We start from the raw sequence: 23,634 nt of genomic DNA, 5'->3' as shown, positions 1-23,634 counted from the left end.
GACGCAAAGAAGTGTTTTTTTTAAGAAGTGTCTATATGTCTGTCTTACGCTGAGTATAGGGCATGTTTGTTAGTGTGGAGATATCTTGACACTCTGACTTTGCAAGATTCTGTATCAATGGAAATAATGAACACCTGTATTAACCTAACATCCCTCTGTTGTCTGCCTCCCTAGGCCCTGGGAACAACGCAGCGACTGGATTGGCCCACTCCCAGTCTCGGGCTATGATTGCCGCTGCCGCCCGCCGCCGAGATACCAATCACAACGAGCTGTACTACGAGGAGGCGGAGCACGAGAGACGCGTCCGCAAACGCAAGGCCCGGTGAGAGACAGGTTTGGGGGGGTTTTCGACTGTTTGATAAATGAATGGAAGGACACATGGGGATTGTTTTTGTACGTATTTGTGGTAAAGGAGCCGTTTGGACTTACCAAGCAAACAGATACTAAAGTATGTCTCATCTCTTTGGTTTGATATTAGATTACATTTGAATCACTAAGCAGACATTCTTATCCAGAGCAACTTGTAATTAGTGCATTAATCTTAAGATAGCTAGGTGAAAGACAGTTGTAGTAAGAACGTTTTCCCTAAATAAAGTACCAGTAAAAAGTTTGGAGACACCTACTCATTCAAGAGTTTTTCTTTATTTGTGCTATTTTCTACATTGTAGAATAATAGTGAAGACATCTAAACTATGAAATAACACATGGAATAATGTAGTAACAAAAGAAGTGTTAAACAAATCAACATTTATTCTAGATTCTTCAAAGTAGCAACCTATGCCTTGATGACAGCTTTGCACACTCTTGGCATTCTCTCAACCAGCTTCACCTGTAATGCTTTTCGAACAGTCTTGAAGGAGTTCCCACATATGCTGAGCACTTGTTGGCTGATTTCCCTTCACTCTGCAGTCTATCTCATCCCAAACCATCTCAATTAGGTTGAGGTCAGGTGATTGTGGAGTCCAGGTCATCTGATGCAGCACTCCATCACTCTCCTTCATGGTCAAATAGTCCTTACACAGCCTGGAGGTGTGTTGGGTCATTGTCCTGTTGAAAACAAATTATAGTCCCACTAAGCGCTAACCAGATGAGATTGCATATCGCTGCAGAATGTTGTAGGAGCCATGCTGGTTAAGTGTGCCTTGAATTCTAATAAATCACAGACAGTGTCACCAGCAAAGCACCATCACAACACCACCTCCATGCTTTACGGTCGGAACCACACATGCGGAGTTCACCTACACTGCGTTTCACAAAGACACAGCGGTTTGAACCAAAAATCTCAAGTTTGGACTCATCAGACCAAAGGACAGATTTCCACCGGTCTAATGTCCATTGCTCGTGTTTCTTGATGCAAGCAAGTCTCCTCTTCTTATTGGTGTCCTTTAGTAGTGGTCTCTTTGCAGCAATTTGACCACGAAGGCCTGTTCACGCAGTCTCCTCTGAACAGTTGATTTTGAGAAGCATCTGTTACTTGAACTCTGTGAAGCATTTATTTGGGCTGCAATTTCTGAGGCTGTTAACTCTAATGAACTTATCCTCTGCAGCATAGGTCACTCTGGGTCTTCCTTTCCTGTGGCCGTCCTCATGAGAGCCAGTTTTATTGTTGCGCTTGATGGTTTTGCGACTGCACTTGAAGAAATTTCCAAAGTTCTTGACATTTTCCGGATTGACTGACCTTCATGTCTTAAAGTAATGATGGACTGTCATTTCGCTTTGTTTAATTGAGCTGTTCTTGCCATAATATGGACTCGCTCTTTTACCAAATAGGGCTATCTTCTGTATACCACCCCTACCTTGTCACAACACAACTGATTGGATCAAACACATTAAGAAGGAAAGAAATTCCACAAATGAACTTTAAACAAGGCACACCTGTTAATTGAAATGCATTCCAGGTGACTACCTCATGAAGCTGGTTGAGAGAATGCCAAGAGTGTGCAAAGCTGTCGTTAAGACGAAGGGTTGCTATTTTGAAGAATCTAAAATATATTTTTATTTGTTGAACAATTTTTTAATTACTACATTATTCCATGTGTGTTATTTCATAGTTTTGATGTCTTCACTATTATTCTACGATGTGGAAAATAGTAAAAATTAAGAAAAACCCTTGAATGAGTAGGTGTGTCCAAACTTTTGACTGGTACTGTAGTTATCAGCTAATTCAGTGCTGGTAAGAAAAGACAAGTGCAGGTTTTTGTTTTATTTCTATATTATTTTTGATTTATTACTCCTATGCCATGTAAAGACTTTTTAGATGTTTCCAAAGCCGCTGTAGTAGAAGTATACACTCCATATGTGCTGAACAACCACATTGTGCTGAACAACCACATTGTGCTGAACAACCACATTGTGCTGAACAACCACATTGTGCCCTCCTAGCCTGGTGGTGGCGGTAGAGGAGGCCTTCACACACGTCAAGCGCATGCAGGAGGATGAGCAGCAGCAGCAGAAGAAAGCCCCCGGGGACGTGATGGACCCGCGCGAGGCCGCCCAGGCCATCTTCCCCTCCATGGCCCGCTCCCTGCAGAAGTACCTCCGCACCACCAGGCAGCAGCACTGCCACAGCATGGAGAGCATCCAGCAGCACCTGGCCTTCTGCATCACCAACAACATGACGCCCAAGGTGACCAAGTGTTCTGATCGGTGGAGGCTGGTGGGAGGAGAAATCGGAGGACGAGCGGATTGTAGTGGCTGGAATGGAATCGTTTAGTATTCCATTCCAGCCATTACAATGAGCCCGTCCACCAACTTAAGGTGACATCACCCACTGGTTTTGACCAACTCCTTTGAGTGGCACCTTACTTGTATAGTAGTAACAAATAATTATGTTATTGGGAAAGTGCTAACTCCTCTCCTCATAGGCCTTCCTGGAGAGTTACCTGACCCCCGGGCCCACCCTGCAGTACGGCCGCGAACGCTGGCTGGCCCGGCAGTGGACTCTGGTCAGCGAGGCGTCGGTCACCAGCGGCCTCAAGGAGGGCGCCATCTTCCTCCTCAAGTGCATAGACTTCAGCCTGGTGGTGACGGCCAAAAGGATCCCCTACATCCAGCTTTCAGAGGAGTTCATCGACCCCAAGTCGCACAAGTTTGTCCTGCGGCTACAGTCAGAGACCTCTGTGTAGAACTGGACAACTGTTTTTACCACCACGCACCTTTTTTTTTGTTTGTTTTCAAAATAGTTTTATTTTGGGTTTGCGGTTTTATTTTATTTTTGGATTTTTTATATATTATGTATGAATATATGTTAAACACACGTTGGAAAATATTGTCCTTTTTATCTATGGTTTACCTGGTTTGAGTTCATATAAAAAAAGATATACACCGGTGATGAATTTGACTTGTCTTGCATACATACACACACAGAAGATTGAACTGAACTCTGTGGAGATGAAGCTATAGATGAACAATGTGTGCACGCAACTGCATATGTGTCAATATCTATGAACACTGTTGTTCCACCTCAAAGACTGATGCAGAGCTCAAGACGAGGAATTGTTTTAATTCCATGACTCAAGACAGAAAGTGGAGACTTTTTTGGGGAGGGACATCTCACCGAGGAGTCAAATGACACTACTGTTGCCATGGACATTCCTTCATTCCCCCTCAGCTAAACCACTACAGATGGTGAACTGCCACTATTTAACTTCTGGACAAAATATATCTTTTAACACAAACCGTCTCAGGCCTGTCTGCTGTTCTGAAACTATAGCTACTTAATTTACATGTTTTTGCGTTACATGCACATGTTCTCTACACTATATTGATTATGTATAAACACATTGTGATATAATGGTGTTTAAGTCTATGCGTACTGGGTCAATCTCCCTCCCATTTCCTTATATCCAGATCTGTGGATGTACAGAGTAAGACATGAATATCAGTAGCATTCGTTGTTATTCTGATTGTAAACAAAACCCTTGTTTTAGCTGTTATAGGTGATTGTTAAATAGATATTTGAATTCAATGCCAATTTATATGATTAACCCCAAGGCTGAAGGCCTTAAATCTCCAAGGGATCTGTTAAAAAAATATTTTTAGGCCTCAAAGTGTGTACTGTAGTACGGCTTATGCGTACAGCAGCACTTTCCCAGGTGCGATGTCGCAATACAACAGCATGTTGTACATCTCGTCCACAAGCCAGCTCTCTCTCTGTAACAGAAGGTTATTCTGTACCATACAGGACTATGTTCTGTTATAAGTACTGCTGTCAACATGGGGGCTCAGAATGGTCGAACCATATACCAATATACACTCATGGCTGGTTTGTAAAGCAGAGCTCTTCAAATGTTTAAAACCCAAAGTCGCCCATATTAGGAGTCCCATAGGATCCTGATTGCTGATGTAACTCAATATTTACAGCGTCTGTAATGGGTTTTGGAGATGTGCTGCTGTCTCGTTCCACTTTTCAATTTTAAATGGGAGGTTCACACTTCCCAGCTTAGTCATATTTTGATAATGAGTCCATTAAGGACCTTATATTTGCTGAAACTTAGCAGTTACCTTTTTATAAAGCAACACATTCATGCCCCGCATATATCTCTTCTCAGGGTTCAGGCTTTCACTTCTATCACACTTTGCATGATGGAGCACTTCACGAGAGAAAATGCACAGATACAACTAATGTATGACACTGATTTGGACCACAGCCTCAATCTGCCTGTGTACCTTGTACACGGTACGCATAACTCTATTCTGTAGCTATTACCATTTAAGGTCTAAGCGGTTAATTAAGCTAATCGCCTCTTGAAATGGTGAGTACGGTATGAGGTGGTGAAGAGGAGCCTCCCTTGTAACTCACCCGTCTGGTTAGTCTTCTATTACAATGTCATCAAGCGAGATATCATGTTGAGCCGTGAATCTGGGGACCTGATAGCTTTGAATCTGTTCCTTATTAAAAAAGGATGAACATAAAAATCCCTAATAACATCAGAATCCTATATTCTCCCCTAGTGAATGTGGGTGGCAGATTGAGATCCATCCAGGATGAGTTGTTTGAGGTGATCAGGATCCTATTCACGTAAAATCCCCATGTAGAATGGGCTTCTAAGGCTTGTAGAGGTCCTCCACGGTATTACAGCTCTGCATGTCATTCATAAAAAACAAAATTGTCCGTCAGCGCCACCTGGCAGACGAACCAGAAGGTGTCACTTTGGTCTGGCAAGGGGTTACTGTTGATGGGTACTGACACATTTTCACACATTCACAAACAAACGCATGATGCAGTGTCCAGTTATAGACAAACCATTTTTAATGATTAGCATGTGGCTCATTAAAGCCACTTGGAAATGCAACTCTCTTTGTTTTCTCGTCATGAAAACAAACATATTTTTATACTTATAGCACAGAGTCTTTTGTACCCATAATTGATGGACTTTGTATGAACCCCAACTCCTGTGACTGTGCCTCTTGTCTTTACACTGTATGTATTTATGTAGCTAAGCGTGTGCATATGCCATTCCCTTATCACATGCTCAGCCTTCCCTGTATTGACTGCAGGTTGACCTTTATTGGGATTAGTCTTGCCCTGTTGGCAGAACTGAGCAATTTCCACTGGATGTGCCAGTGGAAAAGTCCAAATTTGAAGTATGGGAAGAATTCATGAAAACAAACATTTGCTTTTTGTTCTTAATTTAAGGTTAGCGGTGTGGTTACGATCATGACTTTGTGGCTGTGCCAGGTTGTGACCACTCTGTAGAGCTGCCTCCAGTACATGAGTCTTCCCAATAAATGCTAACCTGCGTATTGACCTCTGTCATGGTTTGCTGGCCTGGTCACAGATCTGTTTGTGCTGTTACTGCCAGGTTAGCAGAACCTGGCAGTAACTGATCTGCGACCAGGCTAAAGGTTAACCAGGTTCCACCCATACTGTAGAACTCTGCTTGTTACTGACCTGACATCGCATTGTAACCAATGTGTCAATTTCACTATACAACAGGCATTTGTGTAAAATAAACATTTGTATGAACATTTGTTAACTGGCTCTAAGAAATACTTTTTCAAGCATTCCATTGAAATTATATTTTTTTGGTACCATACAACTATATCCTAAGCATGTCTGTGGTCCTGTGGTGTTTGTGGGTAACACATTGAGTGCCATTGGTACTAAGAAATCCCTTGTATTGACTGTCACCCAGGGATAGAAAGTGAAATGACCATTACTTGTTGCCTCTTCTGTGAAGGCTCAATGAGGAGCTGTCAGTGTGTATAATTGTCTAGACTAGAGTTCCACTACTTTATAAATTAATACAGTGTAGCCAGACTAACCACATGTACCACAGTGTGTTGTTATGATCTATTAACTGTCAAACCCCAATTTTAAACATTCTGCTCTGTCATCGCCCATTAACAGTTTGATCCTGCTATATGAGCCAAATGTCAGCTTTTTGGGTTATTTTGGGGCTGGCTGGTTGTTGTCATGGTGCCCATAGTAATTGGCTTGCTGTCAGGCTCTCAGTGGGGCGCCACACAGCCTTGTGGGTAAATGAATGTGTGCATCGGCGACGCACGCGACCTCATCCCCCGAAAACTAGCTGCGGGCCCACCTGTCACTACTCATCTATCACCGGTTTAATCCTCGCTTCTCCTTCGCTCTCGAGAGGAGCCACAGAAATACATTGTCAGAGTGTGGAGAGGAAATGAGAAGCATTTGCATCTAAATGGAATGTTTTTTTTCTCATACTTTCCCTCGTTTGGTTTTGTAATGACTTGGTGATGTGTGCTGGCCTGGCTGTGTGCAGACCGACTGAAGCAGAGGGGAGAGATCAGTGGTATTTTGTTCTCACAGCCTGCTCTGAGCCAGGCCTTTTGGGCTTTGGGCTCTGCTGAACAAGATCAGTTCTGGGTAGGGCAGATCTATAGTACTACCCTGTGCTCACAGAGTCTGGCGAAGCTCTCCTGACCAAGGAGCTTGACTGAAACACATCAGGAATACATACTGAAAGGTCCAATGCAGCTGTTTTTATCACAATATCAAATCATTTCTGGGTAACAATTAAGTACCTTACTCTGATTATTTTCAATTAAAATGGTCGAAAAGAAACAAAAATAGCTTCTTAGGAAAGGGCAATTTCTCAAGCAAGAATTTAGCTGGGATTGTCTGGGAGTAGTCTGAGAGGGGAGGGGAAAATGGAAAATGAGCTGTTATTGGCAGAGGTTAGAAACTCTTATTGGTCTATTAAATGAGAATGTTGCTTTTTCACAACCAAATCTATTTTTTTATGTCAATTCCATGTTATCGAAGGGTCCAGACACTTTTTTGCGATTTCACTTGTTTTTGAGAAACTTACACCAAGCAGCGATTCACTTCCTCATTGCACTATGGGGGCTCTGAAAAAACATGAACAAATTCTACAAAAACATTCAGAACTTTATCCACAACATTATATTCTGTTTTGTTACGACTCGAGCGATTACCTCTCCTTCCATTCGAGCAGCAGGCTACACGGAGAATGGAACAGCTGGGTAAGGGAAACGGCATAAAATGGAATATAACGTTGTGGGTGAAGTTCGGAATGACAATTTCATGTGTACAATATCTAAACACCTGCATCACTATACTGAGCATTTGCGTTTCAAAAAATACATATTTGGGTGTTTTTGTAGCATTTCTTCATGCTTTTTTAGAGGCCCGTACTTCACAACGAAGATGAAGTGAATCGTTGCTTGGGGTAAATTTCTAAAAAAAAAACAAGTGAAATCACCCAAAACAATCTGAAACATTACAATTACATGAATTGAGATTTGGTTGTAAAAAAGGCCAACTTCTTCTTTAACTATATAATTTACTGCATCCCACCAAAACAGGCTGAAATTTCAATTTGTCTTTTCAAGTAGCGCTTACACTAAAATAGCATCATTTTCACAGTGTCATGGTATTATTCCAACCTCATCGTGTGGAAATATATAATAAACACAGGAAATCACATTTTTGAATGCACTGGGCTGTTAAATGTGCACTAATAGTGGCAGGTGCACATACAGTGCCTTCGGAAAGTATTCAGACCCCTTGACTTTTTCCACATTTTGTTACATTACAGCCTTATTCTAAAATTGATTAAATTGTGAGAAAGCAAAAACAGGTTTTGAAATTGTTAATTTCTTAAAAATTAAAAAAAATCATCACATTTACATAAGTATTCAAACCCTTTACTCGGTACTTGGTTGAAGCACCTTTGGCAGCGATTACAGCCTCAAGTCTCTTTGAGTATGATGCTACAAGCTTGGCATGCCTGTATTTGGGGAGTTTTTCCATTCTCTGCAGATCCTCTCAAGCTCTGTCAGGTTGGATGGGGAGCGTTGCTGCACAGCTATTTTCAGGTCTCTCTAGAGATGTTTGATCGGGTTCAAGTCCGGGCTCTGACTGGGCCACTCAAGGACATTCAGAGACTTGTCCCGAAGCCACTCCTGCGTTGCCTTGGCTGTGTGCTTAGGGTCATTGTCCTGTTGGAAGGTGAACCTTTTCCCCAAATCTGAGGTCCTGAGCGCTCTGGAGCAGGTTTTCATTGAGGATCTCTCTGTACTTTGCTCCGTTTATCTTTGCCTCGATCCTGACTAGTCTCCCAGTCCCTGCCGCTGAAAAACATCCCCACAGCATGATGCTACCACCACCATGCTTCACCGTAGGGATGGTGCCAGGTTTTCTCCAGATGTGACGCTTGGCGTTCTCCCATCTCCACAGAGGAACTCTAGAGCTCTGTCAAAGTGACCATCAGGTTCTTGGTTACCTTCCTGAACAAGGCCCTTCTCCCATGTTTGCTCAGTTTGGCAGTGGCCAGCTCTAGGAAGATTCTTGGTGGTTCCAAACATCTTCCATTTAAGAATGATGGAGGCCACTGTGTTCTTCGGGACCTTCAATGCTGCAAAAATCTGTTGGTACCCTTTCCCAGATCTGTGCCTTGACACAATCCTGTCTCAGAGCTCTGCGGACAATTTCTTTGACCTCATGGCTTGGTTTTTGCTCTGATATGCACTGTCAACAGGTGTGTGCTTTTCCAAATCATGTCCAATCAATTGAATTTGCCCCAGGTGGACTCCAATCAAGTTGTAGAAACATCTCAAGGATGATCAATGAAACAGGATGCACCTGAGCTCAATTTCGAGTCTCATAGCAAAGGGGCTGAATACTAATGTAAATAAGCTATTTCTTATGCAAGTGCTTCTACACCTGTTTGGGGTTTTGCTGTTGCTGTTTGGGGTTTTAGGCTGGGTTTCTGTACAGCACTTTGTGACATCAGCTGATGTAAGAAGGGCTTTATAAATACATTTGATTGAAATTTGATTTCGTATTTTTAATACATTTGCTAAAATATCTAAAAACCTGTTTTCGCTTTGTCATTATGGGGTATTGTGTGTAGTTTGTTGAGGAATTGGTTTTATTTAATCAATTTTAGAATAAGGCTATGACGTAACTGAATCTGAATACTTTCCGAAGGCACTGTAACTCCTGAGTGGCGCAGCGGTCTAAGGCACTGCATCTAAGGCACTGCATCTAAGGCACTGCATCTAAGGCACTGCATCTAAGGCACTGCATCTAAGGCACTGCATCTAAGGCACTGCATCTAAGACACTGCATCTAAGACACTGCATCTAAGACACTACATCAGTGCAAGAGGTGTCACTATAATCCCAGGCTGCGTCACATCTGGCTGTGATTGGGAGTCCCATAGGGCGGCGCTCAATTGGCCCAGTGTCGTCCGGGTTTGACTGGGGTAGGTCGTCATTGTAAATAAGAAATTGTTTTTAACTGACTTGCCTGGTTTGAAAAAATAAATATTTTTATAAATAAATAGTGAGGTCAGATCTCACACTGCCAGCCAGAGTCCTGACCAGCATCCTCTCTGGCTATACACTTCTCACTATGAATTATTCAAACCGTCCTGAATAATGCAACATCGTTAGTCCTTCTAATGCAGGCTGGGAAGCACAGGCAGCCCACCCTGCAACCGCACACAATTTTAACACACACACGCACGCACGCACACACACACACACACACTCTGGGTGAATCGGTGTTACTGGGTATAAATGAATAATGAGAGATTCACTTAAAATCACCTCCCTCCAGCTACTCATATGCTGTGGTATGCAGACAGTATGTTTGGATTATGGCAAAATACATAAACATGCCATGCTATGGCTGAAGGGATGTGGTGGAGGTGCTAAGAGGTTGTATCCGTAGGCGACAGGACAGATCACTGCATGTTCTCCCTGCCCCATGGGAACCGGGGAGTGAAAACACTTAAGACCAGAATGAGTGTGTGAATTATGGTTGTGGCCCCCAGTGAGAGTCTCCAGGGCCTTCAGTTTTATTGATACCCGTGTCACGACAAAACGTGATGATGTTCAACATGAATAATGGCTGAAGTAAATGCAAAGAGCGGCTGGCATGTAGTTCAGGGGTTGGGTTATTCAGTGACCAGCACAAGCTCCATGGAAGATGGGGACTAAGAAAGGATTTGGTCGAGAAGGGATACAGCTTTTATTAAAATTGACTTTTCGTAGCTGGTATAGGAGAACTTACACAGCAGGTTGGGAGAATTAATGTATCAGGTTAGGAGAATTAGGTTAATGTTAGGAAAAGTTTTTTTTAATTTAATTTAATTTTAGTGTTAGCTATAATCCCTTCCAGACATGACCCTTAGAAAGAGGATAAGAGTGGGTAATGAATGAGGCCCAGGATGGAGATGACCTCTATCAGCTCAACAATGTGGCCCTAAAACGTGTTCGTTTTTTTGTGGGGAACTTAGAGGGAGGTTTATTGCAGGTGCAAAATCAAAGAAAAAGAGACGATTGATTGAGGGGTAGAGTTAAGGAGCCTCTATAATGATAGGGGTCTGAAGCTCTCTCTCTCTCTCTCTCTCTCTCTCTCTCTCTCTCTCTCTCTCTCTCTCTCTCTCTCTCTCTCTCTCTCTCTCTCTCTCTCTCTCTCTCTCTCTCTCTCTCTCTCTCTCTCTCTCTCTCTCTCTCTCTCTCTCTCTCTCTCACTCACTCACTCACTCACTCACTCACTCACTCACTCACTCACTCACCCCACACACACACACACACACACACACACACACACACACACACACACACACACACACACACACACACACACACACACACACACACACACACACACACACACACACACACACACACACACACACACACACACACACACACACACACACACACACACACAGTACCCAGTTGTCATACTTGAGTAAAAGTAAAGATACCTTAATAGAAAATGACTCAAGTGAAATACTACTTGAGTAAAAGTCTAAAAGTATTTGTTTTTAAATATACTTAAGTATCAAAAGTTAGAGTAAAAAAACAAATCATTTCAAATTCCTTATATTAAGCAAACCAAACGGCACCATTTTCTTGTTTTTGGAATTTACGGATAGCCAGGGGCACACTCCAACACTCAGACATCCTTTACAAATGAAGCATGTGTGTTTTGTGAGTCCGCCAGATCAGAGACAGTAGAGATGACCAGGGATGTTCTCTTGATAAGTGCCTGAATTGGACCATTTTCCTGTCCTGCTAAGCATTCAAAATGTTATGAGTACTTTTGGGTGTCAAGGAAATGTAAAAACTGCATTATTTTCTTTAGGAATGTAGTGAAGTAAAAGTTGTCAAAAATATAAATAGTGAAGTAAAGTACATATACCTCAAAAAACAACTTAAGTAGTACTTTAAAGTATTTTTACTTAAGCATTTTCCACCACTGCACGTACACACCAGTGGAGGCTGGTGGGAGGAGCTATAGGAGGACATGCTCATTGTAATGGCTGGAATGGAATAAATGGAACGGAGTCAACGTGGTTTCTATATGTTTGATACCGTTTCATTAATTCCATTCCAGCCATTAAAATGAGTCCGTCCTCTTATAGCTCCTCCCACCAGCCTCCACTGGTACACACACATCACACGCATACACACAACCAAAACCTTTAGGTTACATTACATTTATTCATACAGTATCACATAGTTATACAATCGAGTATTTATGGAATCAAGACAACACAACCTGGACTCATAAGAACCTTTACATTTACAATCCTCCGCCATAAAGAAGCTTGAGCTTTTATTTAGAAAATGTAAAAAGTCATTCTATGATGTACTGGTGTTGCAGTTTATTTCACAGTCTAATTAAGTATTTACTTGCTATGGTCTGAGAAATTGCATGGTAACAATTGGTTATTTTAGTGCTTCTAGTACAAAGAACTGAACACTACAGATAACTACCTGGTATCAAGCAGTAAAGGCTATACATGTACTTATTTAAATAAATCCCAAAGAAACCAAGCGTTTACTATTAGATCATTCTCATGCAACTACCATTTCACCCTACAATTTCCATGAAAATACAAGATAAAATACCAGACTCTTCAATAAAACCTAACCCATGAAATCTCTACTGGACTGCAGGTTAGTCACTGTCATCATGGTCATCGTAGTCTCCATGATCCTCGTGATCGTCACCATGGTGCCCATCCTCTCTGTCAACCCCGTCATAATCATAATCATCCTTAACATCATCGTCATCCTCAGTGTTGACCTTCCCAGACAGCACGTCTTCTATCCAGTCCTCCAGTTCCTCAGCTGTGGGCAGGTCTTCATCGTTGGACATGTCCAGCCAGACACTGTCCGCCTGCCACAGTGGGGGTCAAAGTTCAACCACAATCATCCAATTGAATTTTGTCTTCGGCTCAAGAGGTCATACAGATTCTCTTGTAACGAGATGTCCACAGATATTATCTTACCATTACGTTGAACTAACAGGTGGAACACAACTTAAGTTAAAGGAGAGCTCAACTTACGTCTGTCACGTTCACAACTCCAATCTGAGGCTTAAACAGGTTCACCTTGAAGGTCTTCTCCCAGTATGTGGTCAGCTGGATCGGGGAGACAGACACGAAGCATTGGTGCAGTTTATGAAGCTGAACAATCACACCAGATGAAATAGGTCATCATATACAGTATGATGGTGTGTGTGGGGTCAGAGGTCATACCAGTGGGAAGTCATCAGGGTCAATCCACACTATACTGAGCTCAGGGTTGTTGGTGTTGTCTCTGGCCACATCTTTCAGGATCTCCAGGAACTCATAACCATCTGGAGAAATCACAGACGGACAGCTTAGAGATATTTGTACGCACCCATTTGTGTGTCTATCCATGTACTGTGTTAAATATGGAATCCGAATTAGGGGAAACAGCGCCACTGTCCGCCCCAGCACCTTTGTTATTGTTTTTATTTTGTGGCCAAATGGAGGAGAGGAAATTGCAGTACCTGTTCTGCTGTTCTATCTGTTGTTTTCAGTAACTTCTTTGTTGCTGTAACATCCCAAACGGACGTTGCAGTTTCACCATTAAGGATTCCAGCTTTAAAAATGGGAAAATAAAGATCAACAAACCAGGGTCTTCCTCCTCAGCAAAGGCTACAATGTGGATCCCATCCAAGTCATCCTCCTGGGAAAGGGATGTTGAATTTGTAAAGGGTACACATATAATACCACCAGTATAATTCCCTTTTCTCAGGGAGAGGTACAGTAATACTGTAGGTAACTCACCCATGTCTCAAACATGTCCTCTGCTCGCAGCTTTCTCAGAGTCGCCCTGCAGAAGACAGACCGCAGCTACACAACATTTCAAGAATATCCAACAGTAAACTGAGTCATCCATATGAGATAAGGAATATTATCAGGGACGATATGAAAAATGACTGGATTCTAATGATTTGCACCAATGGGAGAAGTTAGAACCACCGAACTAAAGGGTCGCACACATCGCATTGAATGTGGATCTCCTGTTCATCTATCGATCGTTCAGTGAAGTCTGACTGACAACATTTTCACGCGGTTCTACATGTAAAATCGGTTTGCACACCGTTCACTCTCGGCAGGCAAACGCTATTGGTGTGTTCGAGCACTGAAATGAAATCTTTTTTAGGGTAACCTTTTGTGTTGGTGGACAAACTCCACTATCTCCATCTCTGAGAGTTGCCTGCCAGGGAGGATGGCTGGTTCCTCCATGAAGGGCTCATAGAAGTTCACCTCGTTCATCTTCAGAGAAAGGTGCTTCGCCGTCTGCATCACAACACACATACTTAGCCATCACTGATGTTGTGTAGAAACTGACCTCGATACTGTCTACACACACACACAGGTTTGACTTGATTCAGGTTTGTGGAGTGTACTGTACTTACAGCTTTGTCGAACGTGGCGAAGAACTTGATGTAGGGCTGAAACCTCTCTGAGGCCTCCTGGAACGCCTTGTAGTCTGATAGAATGGAAGAAGAGGGAGAGAAAGAAACAGATTACAGTTTGGCAGGATTGCATTCAAAACTCATCTTCCTTCAGAAAACTATGTGATCAGGAAAACATGGGTTGACATTCAATTTCAATTTCCCAGCGTAATCTCTCTCCCTCCTCCTCCTCAGTAACAGAACCATTTTACATCCAGCTTCTGAGGCGCCAGGCTATCCTCTCAATAAAGCCCTAAGGTCACGGCCGTAGGACCTACAATCTTCTCTCCGAAATAGGATTTTTCCTAATAAAAGCTGCATCATGCCTCTGTCAAATATGAGATTTTATCTTCCCTTCTCTCGTGTCTCGGTTTCTTCTTTGGAGCAGCACTGTCTATAATTGCTCTCGACCTATTAGACAGAGAACTAGGAGCTATTAAAAGCCTCTCAGGAGGCAAAAAGGAGTGTAGATCAGCCCAGAACAAAGTGTCTTTTTAGCAGCTGGCTTAATGACTATTTCCCTCTATTAGGTCCTATGTGAAGTAGTGCGCTTCTGGGGAGTATAGGGCAAGAACAGCAGTTCTTCACACAATTCACTTGTTTGACTCGTGTGAACAGGCCGTCCCATAATGCATGCTTAGGCATACACAGACTCACATGAGTCCTCTCCCTTGAAGTAACCAATGAGGCGTATGTCTTCCTCCATCCTCTCAAAGGCCCTCAGTTCCATAGGGTTACTGATGAGCTCCACTGGGTCTTCCAACACCTAGGGGGCAGAGCAGCACAACAGCATGGCCATTCATTAACACAGTGGGAGAGAGTGGGCTGTGATGAGTGAGTTGCCTTTAATAACAGAAAAGTTGCCACTTGAATTAGGCAAAAAGCATTGTTTGTACTGTACATGAGCAATACAAGTTTACTCCTTGCGTTTATCTTTTATTAATTCATCATGTTTGCTCTCTACTCCATTCAAACTCTACACCAACAGCTATATTTACCAGTTACAACATTGCTTCAAACACTAACTCTGTTTTTTCTCCCAGGAAAGACAAGGGGAAGAGGACTTACAGTGTTCTCCTGCTGAGCCTTGCATTACAATGCAGCATTTACATATCATCTAACAAGGCAGAGGCCGTTCATTTTTTATAACATGATGAGCTAGGAAGTCTTCTCCCCCTGTGGTTATATCCCTCTTACAGTGGAGGAAGAGACACGTCCCTCTTCCCTCTCTCTTCCACCTTCCTCTTACCTCTCTCTCCCATGTCCCAGCAGCTCCCTCTTCCCTCTCTTCTACCTCCCTCTTCCCTCTCTCTCCTACCTCCCTCTTCCCTCTCTCTTCCACCTCCCCCTTCCCTCTCTCTCCTACCTCCCTCTTCCCTCTCTCTCCCACCTCCCCCTTCCCTCTCTCTCCTACCTCCCTCTTCCCTCTCTCTCCCACCTCCCTCTTCCCTCTCTCTCCCACCTCCCTCTTCCCTCTCTCTCCCACCTCCCTCTTCCCTCTCTCTCCCCTCTCCCTCTTCCCTCTCTCTAATACCTCCCTCTTCCCTCTCACTCCCCCCTCTCACTTCCCTCTCTCTCCTACCTCTCTCTTCCCTCTCACCTCCCACCTCCCTCTTCCCTCTTCCCTGTCTCTCCTACCTCCCTCTTACCTCCCACCTCCCCCTTCCCTCTCTCTCCTACCTCCCTCTTCCCTCTCATTCCCCCCTCTCACTTCCCTCTCTCTCCTACCTCCCTCTTCCCTCTCACCTCCTCCCTCCCTCTTCCCTCTTCCCTGTCTCTCCTACCTCCCTCTTCCCTCTCACCTCCCACCTCCCCCTTCCCTCTCTCCTACCTCCCTCTTCCCTCTCTCTCCTACCTCCCTCTTCCCTCTCTCTCTTACCTCCCTCTTCCCTCTCTCTCCTGCCTCCCTCTTCCCTCTCTCTCCCCTGTCTCTCTTCCCTCTCTCTCCTACCTCCCTCTTCCCTCTCACCTCCCACCTCCCCCTTCCCTCTCTCTCCTACCTCCCTCTTCCCTCTCTCTCCTACCTCCCTCTTCCCTCTCTCTCCCACCTCCCTCTTCCCTCTCTCTCCCTCTTCCCTCTCTCTCCTACCTCCCTCTTCCCTCTCTCTCCCCCCTCTCACTTCCCTCTCTCTCCTACCTCCCTCTTCCCTCCCACCTCCCCCTTCCCTCTCTCTCCTACCTCCCTCTTCCCTCTCTCTCCTACCTCCCTCTTCCCTGTCTCTCCTACCTCCCTCTTCCCTCTCACCTCCTACCTCCCCCTTCCCTCTCTCTCCTCCCTCCCACTTCCCTCTCTTTCCTATCTCCCTCTTCCCTCTCTCTACTACCTCCCTCTTCCCTCTCTCTTCCCCCTCTCTCTTCCCTCTCTCTTCTACCTCCCTCTTCCCTCTCACCTCCCACCTCCCCCTTCCCTCTCTCTCCTACCTCCCACTTCCCTCTCTCTGCTACCTCCCTCTTCCCTCTCTCTGCTACCTCCCCCTTCCCTCTCTCTTCTACCTCCCTCTCACCTCCCGCCTCCCCCTTCCCTCTCTCGCCTACCTCCCTCTTCCCTCTCTCTCCTACCTCCCTCTTCCCTGTCTCTCCTACCTCCCTCTTCCCTGTCTCTCCTACCTCCCTCTTCCCTCTCACCTCCCACCTCCCCCTTCCCTCTCTCTCCTCCCTCCCTCTTCCCTCTCTCTCCTACCTCCCTCTTCCCTCTCTCTGCTACCTCCCTCTTCCCTCTCTCTGCTACCTCCCCCTTCCCTCTCTCTCCTGCCTCCCTCTTCCCTCTCTCTCCTATCTCCCTCTTCCCTCTCTCTCCTACCTCCCGCTTCCCTCTCACCTCCCACCTCCCCCTCCCTCTCTCTCCTACCTCCCTCTTCCCTCTCTCTCCCCCCTCCCTCCCCTAATGATCCTACTCACATCCAGCAGGAATTCCACCAGGGTGTCTGCTGAGAGTTCCCCGTCAAACTCGATCACACGGTCGTCCTTGAAGATGTACAGACTGCCCTCCTCCTCCAAACCTGAGGGCCCAGAGGAAAGTAGGATTCAGGAAGCATTGGTGACTGAGTGCCAACTGGAAAACAGGCCTTGACAAATACCTATTTTGTAGAGGTTATGCCATTTTGATATTTTTGATGTAAAGGAATAGTTCAGAGCCTTGTTTCCATATTCGTGTTTTGTGACCAGGGGTTTGCCTGACCATGTAACCTGACCAGGAAACACACTGGGACCTACAGTATATATGACAAATTACGACGTACCCAGTTTCTTGGCAACTTTGGCATCCTTCTGGGAGTCGACCATCCCAAAGCCAATGTCCTTGTCCTCCAGGACCTGTGCAGTCAGCTGCGGATTTACCAAAACACAACATTTGTCATCAGCCAACTTGATATTTCAACAACGTAGCAACAATGTGTTGTTTGGGGTGTTGTGGGCACTTATTTTCTTATGATCCACCTCAATTATTAGAAAAATTCAGCATTGTATTAGTCCACTGTGGGAAATAGAGATATATAACCTGCTTTCAAACTCAACTTCCTCTCTCCCTGATGCTTGGAATTTTGGCTAGCAACTGCAGCCAGTGCTGTCTTTGTCTATACAGCTTTGATCACCAAGTTTCTAGAAGAGAGCACCCTGTGGACTGACTGTGGGAGAAACTCCTTTGTAAGTGTCAGCACTGTTTACTGTTCAAAGAACAATTTCTCAGAGAGGAACAAAGGCCTCTAAATTACCACTGCACTGCAGAGGGCTAAAGTGGAGTTTGACTCAGGTCCTTTTGTTGTGAATGGGGTGGGTACTTCTAACTTTCTGAAAAACAGATGTTTGCAAACAGTTAAGCTACTGTTTAGTATGCATTTATACTGTCACAAGAAGCAATTGAGCCTCTTTTATTAGCTGGTTAATGTTTTCTTAGCCAATTAAGTAGTTATAGTGCATTCGGAAAGTATTCAGACCCCTTGTCTTTGTCCACATTTTGTTAGGTTACAGCCTTATTCTAAAACGGATTAAATCGTGTTTTCCCATCAGCAATCTACACACAATGCCCCATAATGACAAAGCAAAAACAGGTTTAGACATTTTTGCAAATGTATAAAAAAAACTGAAATATCACATTTACATAAGTATTCAGACCCTTTACTCAGTACCTTGTTGAAGCACCTTCAGCCTCGAGTCTTCCTGGGTATGAAGCAAAAGCTTGGCACACCTCTATTTGGGGAGTTTCTCCCATTCTTCTCTGCAGATCCTCACAAGCTCTGTCAGGTTGGATGAGGAGTGTCGCTGCACAACTATTTTCAAGTATCTCCAGAGATGTTCGATCGGGTTCAAGTTCGGGCTCTGGCTGGGCCACTCAAGGACACTCAGAGACCAAGCCATTCCTGCATTGTCTTGACTGTGTTGTCTTGGCTGTGTTGTCCTGTTGGAAGGTGAACCTTTGTCCCAGTCTGAGGTCCTGAGCGCTCTGGAGCAGGTTTTCATCAAGGATCTCTGTATTTTGCTCCGTTCATCTTTCCCTCGATCCTGACTAGTCCCTCAGTCCCTGCCTCTGAAAAACATCGCTTCACTGTAGGGATGGTGACAGATTTCTTCCAGACGTTACGCTTGGCATTCAGACCAAAGAATTCAATCTTGGTTTCATCAGACCAGAGAATCTTGTGTCTCATGGTCTGAGAGTCCTTTAGGTGCCTTTTGGCAAACTCCAAGCGGGCTGTCATGTGTCTTTTACTAAGGAGTGGCTTCCGTCTGGCCACTCTACCGTAAAGGCCTGATTGGTGGAGTGCTGCAGAGATGGTTGTCCTTCTGGAAGGCTATCCCATCTCCACAGAGGAACTCTGTCAGAGTGACCATCGGGTTCTTGGTCACCTTCCTGACCAAGGCCCTTCTCCCCCTATTGCTCAGTTTAGCCGGGCGGCCAGCTCTAGGAAAAATCTTGGTGGTTCCAAACTTCCAAACTTCCATTTAAGAATGATGGAGGCCGCTGTGTTCTTGAGGATCTTCAATGCTGCAAAAAGTTTTTGGTACCCTTACCCAGATCTGTGCCTCGACAGGATACAGTCTCGGCACTCTACTGACAATTCCTTCGACCTCATGGCTTGGTTTTTGCTCTGACATGCACTGTCAACTGTGGGACCAACTATGGGACCTTGTGTGCCTTTCCAAATCATGTCCAATCATTTGAATTTTCCAAAGATGGACTCCAATCAAGTTGTAGAAACATCTCAAGGATGACCGATGGAAACAGGACGCACCTGAGCTCAAGTTCGAGTCTCATAGCAAAGGGTTTGAATACTTATGTAAATAAGGTATTTCTGTTTTTTTTTTGATGTCTAAAAACCTGTTTTCACTTTGTCATTATGAGGTATTGTGTGTAGATAGAATTTTTTTCATTTAATCCATTTCAGAATTAGGCTGTAATTTAATGAAAAGTGGAAAAAGTCCAGGGGTCTGAATAATTTCCGAATGCACTGTATAAACTCTAATTATAAGCTGACCTAGAAACAGTCCTGGGAATACACATAATCATCACGTCCTGATGGTATGATATTGCTCTGTTCTACAAGAGAAACCAGGTAATGCTCTCTCTGAAACTACCCATCAACCTTTGACAAATGACAGCAATATAACCCGTAGAGTTCACTCTTTAGGTCAGGGGTGTCAAACTTATTCCACGGAGGGCCGAGTGTCTAAGGGTTTTTGTTTTTTCCTTTCAATTAAGACCTAGACAACCAGGTGAGGGGAGTTCCTTACTAATTAGTGACCTTAATTCATCAATCAAGTACAAGGGTGGAGCGAAAACCCGCAGACACTCAGCCCTCCGTGGAATGACTTAGACACGTTTATCAAGTATGGAAAATGGAAATAAGATATTATTCTAGTTTTAGTCTGTTCTTTCTCATGACATGTTGTAACAGATACGCTTCCGTGTAAGTGACAGAAAGGTATGTGTGGTTGAGGTGCCATTTGGCTAAACATTTGGCTTTGACTAAACTCTGACATCAAATCTTGTGTTACAAAGGCTTCTCAAATGGTCATATATCTGCTGTCCAGGCACAGAACTTATTTCTCTTGTCCACACAGTGTCCAGCAATCCTCATTTAAAATGTCCTCGTGGCGCATAAAGATGTCAACTCTATTTATGATGTCACCGGAGTTGAAGTGACAGACGGTTAACTTCAGCGAGGGAAGACATGTAAATCAACCAGCTTGAATGTGATGGAAAGACGATGCTGACCTTGGGAACAAACAGGTGCTTTTACAAAGACGTATCTAAGGAACTAGGATGTGTAATATATCTGCCATGTCAATTATCAAATTAAATGTATAAATTCACTGTGATTACCATTAAGCCTTAAAGCTCTACATGTCCCCATCCTCATCTGTTAAAATGACCTTTTGTCTGTGCTCTACACATTTTGTCTTGGGGTCGAATAATAATCCCATAATCCTATTCACAACCTTATTGACCTTGCTTACCAGGAAACGTCTACTATCCGGGATCCTTGGAATGTCTCTACCCTAAACCCTAACCTTAACCATAACCATAACCATAACGATTACCATAACCATAACCCTTACCTAACCCTAACCCTAACCCTAATCTTAACCCTTACCTTAACCATTTTAAATTTAAACTTCAATGGGGGGGTAGGGACATCCCAAGGATCCCAGATAGCACTGACCCTCAGACAAGGAATGTTGGCCCCTGTTGGCTGACCTATAGCATCTGAACATCCCTGCACTACCTTCCTCCCTCTCTCCTCCACTCTCACCTCATCTCCTCTTCCCCCTCTCCCCCTCTCCCCCTCTTACCTCCAGCACAAGCTCAGTCATCTGAAGCTGCTTCTGCCTGCCTTTGTGAGCCGGCTGCGGCTCATGGTAGAGTAGGCACAGCATGTCAAACATCTTCAGAGCCTTCTTGTAGTTGCGTTCGTTGATGTGCAGAACGCGGTCCTTCCCGTCAAAGCTGGGGAACTCCAGTCCCTGCTCTGCAGAGCACTGAGAGGTCACGTACAGACAGGGCAACAGAGACAGCCAGAAGAGCTGCATGTTTCTTAGAGGGAAATGCCCACTAATGGACAATGAGTAGGAACTGGAAGATGCAGGGGAAACTATACAGAACTATAACCCTTGAGACTTCAATGGATAGTAGCCAGTACTAGCCACCAATTTGCACCAGTAAAAGAAACAGAAAGTTTTGCAAATAACAAGCAAGAGTAGAATTGTTGTTCGCCCTAAAGTCTCCAGCTCTAGTTGTATTCTTTCACTCTCTCTATCTCTTTCTCTCTCTCTTCTTCACTCTCTCTAGTTCTCTGTCTGCCTCTCTCTCTCTTTTCCTTCCTCGTTCTCTCTCTTTCCTTCTGTCTTTCTCTTTCTCTTTCTTGACTGCCTCACACTGTGGTTAAAAAATAAGTCCCCAAAAGTGAATCCAGGGAGCTTTGGCAGAGTGGAAAGCTCACAATAAAATAGCAAGTGACCCCCTCTCTATCGCACTTTCGGGGCCTTTTTATGAGGCCAGTTGTTTCTGGGATTAAAATAACTGTTGGGCTGCAGAAAAGAGGACGGATAGATAGATGGAAGAACCCCAGGGAGTTTCCACTGTCTCTCTATCAGCGCCTGACATGATGAAACATCTCTCTAGCTGTCGGGGGAATAGCCAAGGAGTTGGGATGTGGGGCAGAGGAGAGAAGTGGATCTGGAGTGAGAGGGTTCACCATTATTTTTGGAATGAGTGTGTTTTCAGTAATGTGAAGTGCTGTTACAGCATGCATGTTATCCTAATACAGTAGGGTGTTTAAAGAATAATAGGTATAAAGCCTGATCTACAATTTATTTTATTTTATTTAACCTTTATTCAACCAGGTAGGCAAGTTGAGAACAAGTTCTCATTTACAATTGCGACCTGGCCAAGATAAAGCAAAGCAGTTCAACACATACAACAACACAGAGTTACACATGGAATAAAACAAACATACAGTCAATAATACAGTAGAAAAATAAGTCTATATACAATGTGAGCAAATGAGGTGAGATAAGGGAGGTAAAGGCAAAAAAAGGCCATGGTGGCGAAGTAAATACAATATAACAAGTAAAACACTGGAATGGTAGATTTGCAGTGGAAGAATGTGCAAAGTAGAAATAGAAATAATGGGGTGCAAAGGAGCAAAATAAATAACTAAATAAATACAGTCGGGGAAGAGGTAGTTGTTTGGGCTAAATTAAAGATGGGCTATGTCCAGGTGCAGTAATCTGTGAGCTGCTCTGACAGCTGGTGCTTAAAGCTAGTGAGGGAGATAAGTGTTTCCAGTTTCAGAGATGTGAAGGAAATGTAATCATTGCCCTCACACAAGCCACTGTTTATGCTAAGGAAGCCACAGTGTGTTTAGCTAACATTCCAATCCTTGTACTCCGTGTCATATGCCAAATGGCAAGGAATGGAATGATATTTTAACAGACTGGTACCCAGACTAACAGTGTGTTTCCATGGTACAGATGAGCATACTGAATACTGATTTGTTCATTGTGTAATGTAGCTCCAAGGCTGGGTAGAGAGGGCCAAAATAACACTTACAATGCCATTGAAGACACGAGAGAAAAGTATACAAATGTAATATGTCTGTGTCCTATATTTGTCAGAGGGACTAACAGCATTGAACGAGGGTGTGTACATAACTGTGATTGAATGTGTTTTGTGTTTGATCAAATTCAAATCTAAAAAGCAGCAGATTGAGGCCTCTTTACATTGAAACAAAAATAAGCAATGTAGAGATTGGAGAACCAACCTGGACTCAGAGCTACATGTAACATAGTAAAAGGAAATCTGTTTTTTGCCATGTAGTATGATATGTTAAGTTTCTTATGGTAGGTATTAATTTGTGGATGTCCATCATCCATTTCGTATGATATGTTCCGAATTGCAATTCGTACAATATGTTATGAATGTGCAAAGCGTATGACATGTTACGAATCCCAATTTGTTGTGGCTAACACTAATGTTAGCAATGTGGCTAACGTTAGCTAGGCTAGGCGTTAGGGTTAGGCGTTAAGGTTAGGAGTTAAGGTTAGGAGTTAGGGTTAGGAGTTAGGTTGAAGGGTTAAAGTTAGGGTTAGCTAACATGATAAGTAGTTGCAAAGTAGCTAAAAAGTAGTAAGTATTTGCAAAGTTACTAATTAGCTAAAATCCTAAAGTTATCCGTGATGAGATTAGGCAAACTATTAGAATTTAACAACCAGGAAATGGAGGAGCGTTTTCTGCATAGTGCTTCTTTAAAGATGCACTATGCAGAAATCGCTCTGCTACTTCTTGTTTGCTAAAATTAAAAATTATAATTGTTCGCCTAATTTCAGTTTATGTAACAAAAGTCATTGTGTGGAGAGTCATTGTACCATCTAAATCGTTGTGAAATATATGTTCCATAACC

At 43.7% G+C, this 23,634-nt stretch overlaps 2 protein-coding genes across 3 annotated transcripts in view; one reads left to right on the top strand and one right to left on the bottom strand.

Annotated features, from left to right (window-relative positions):
- LOC120051322 (vang-like protein 1) overlaps positions 1 to 3,677 on the top strand; it is a 44,126-nt gene extending 40,449 nt beyond the window's left edge. For both annotated transcript variants that reach the window (XM_038998141.1, XM_038998140.1), the window contains exons 7-9: positions 175 to 322; positions 2,383 to 2,626; positions 2,865 to 3,677. In XM_038998141.1, coding sequence (XP_038854069.1) covers positions 175 to 322; positions 2,383 to 2,626; positions 2,865 to 3,125 — 653 coding nt within the window. In that variant the 3' untranslated portion in view covers positions 3,126 to 3,677. The remainder of the gene's footprint in view (positions 1 to 174; positions 323 to 2,382; positions 2,627 to 2,864) is intronic.
- Positions 3,678 to 11,944: 8,267 nt separating this feature from the next.
- LOC120050499 (calsequestrin-2-like) lies at positions 11,945 to 21,498 on the bottom strand. The gene is made up of 11 exons (XM_038997089.1): positions 21,026 to 21,498; positions 17,479 to 17,563; positions 17,138 to 17,238; positions 14,897 to 15,005; positions 14,201 to 14,274; positions 13,951 to 14,081; positions 13,566 to 13,611; positions 13,410 to 13,464; positions 13,008 to 13,108; positions 12,816 to 12,890; positions 11,945 to 12,646 (listed from the first exon to the last, which is right to left on the bottom strand). Exons 1-11 carry the CDS (start codon positions 21,260 to 21,262, stop codon positions 12,425 to 12,427), a joined length of 1,236 nt encoding a protein of 411 aa, XP_038853017.1. The 5' UTR covers positions 21,263 to 21,498; the 3' UTR covers positions 11,945 to 12,424.
- Positions 21,499 to 23,634: the final 2,136 nt, after the last annotated feature.

Source organism: Salvelinus namaycush, chromosome 7 (genome assembly GCF_016432855.1).
Source record: "Salvelinus namaycush isolate Seneca chromosome 7, SaNama_1.0, whole genome shotgun sequence".
Taxonomy (NCBI): Eukaryota; Metazoa; Chordata; class Actinopteri; order Salmoniformes; family Salmonidae; genus Salvelinus; species Salvelinus namaycush.
This window is presented reverse-complemented; position numbering and strand designations above follow the sequence as displayed.

Excerpts from the sequence above, each read along its gene's own strand:
- LOC120050499 (XM_038997089.1), bottom strand. The coding sequence starts at position 21,262 with ATGCAGCTCTTCTGGCTGTCTCTGTTGCCCTGTCTGTACGTGACCTCT. Across the intron at positions 17,239-17,478 it reads CAAAGTTGCCAAGAAACTGG|GTTTGGAGGAGGAGGGCAGT; the intron begins GTACGTCGTAAT and ends CTGGGCCCTCAG. Across the intron at positions 14,275-14,896 it reads CTTCAAGGGAGAGGACTCAT|ACTACAAGGCGTTCCAGGAG; the intron begins GTGAGTCTGTGT and ends CCATTCTATCAG.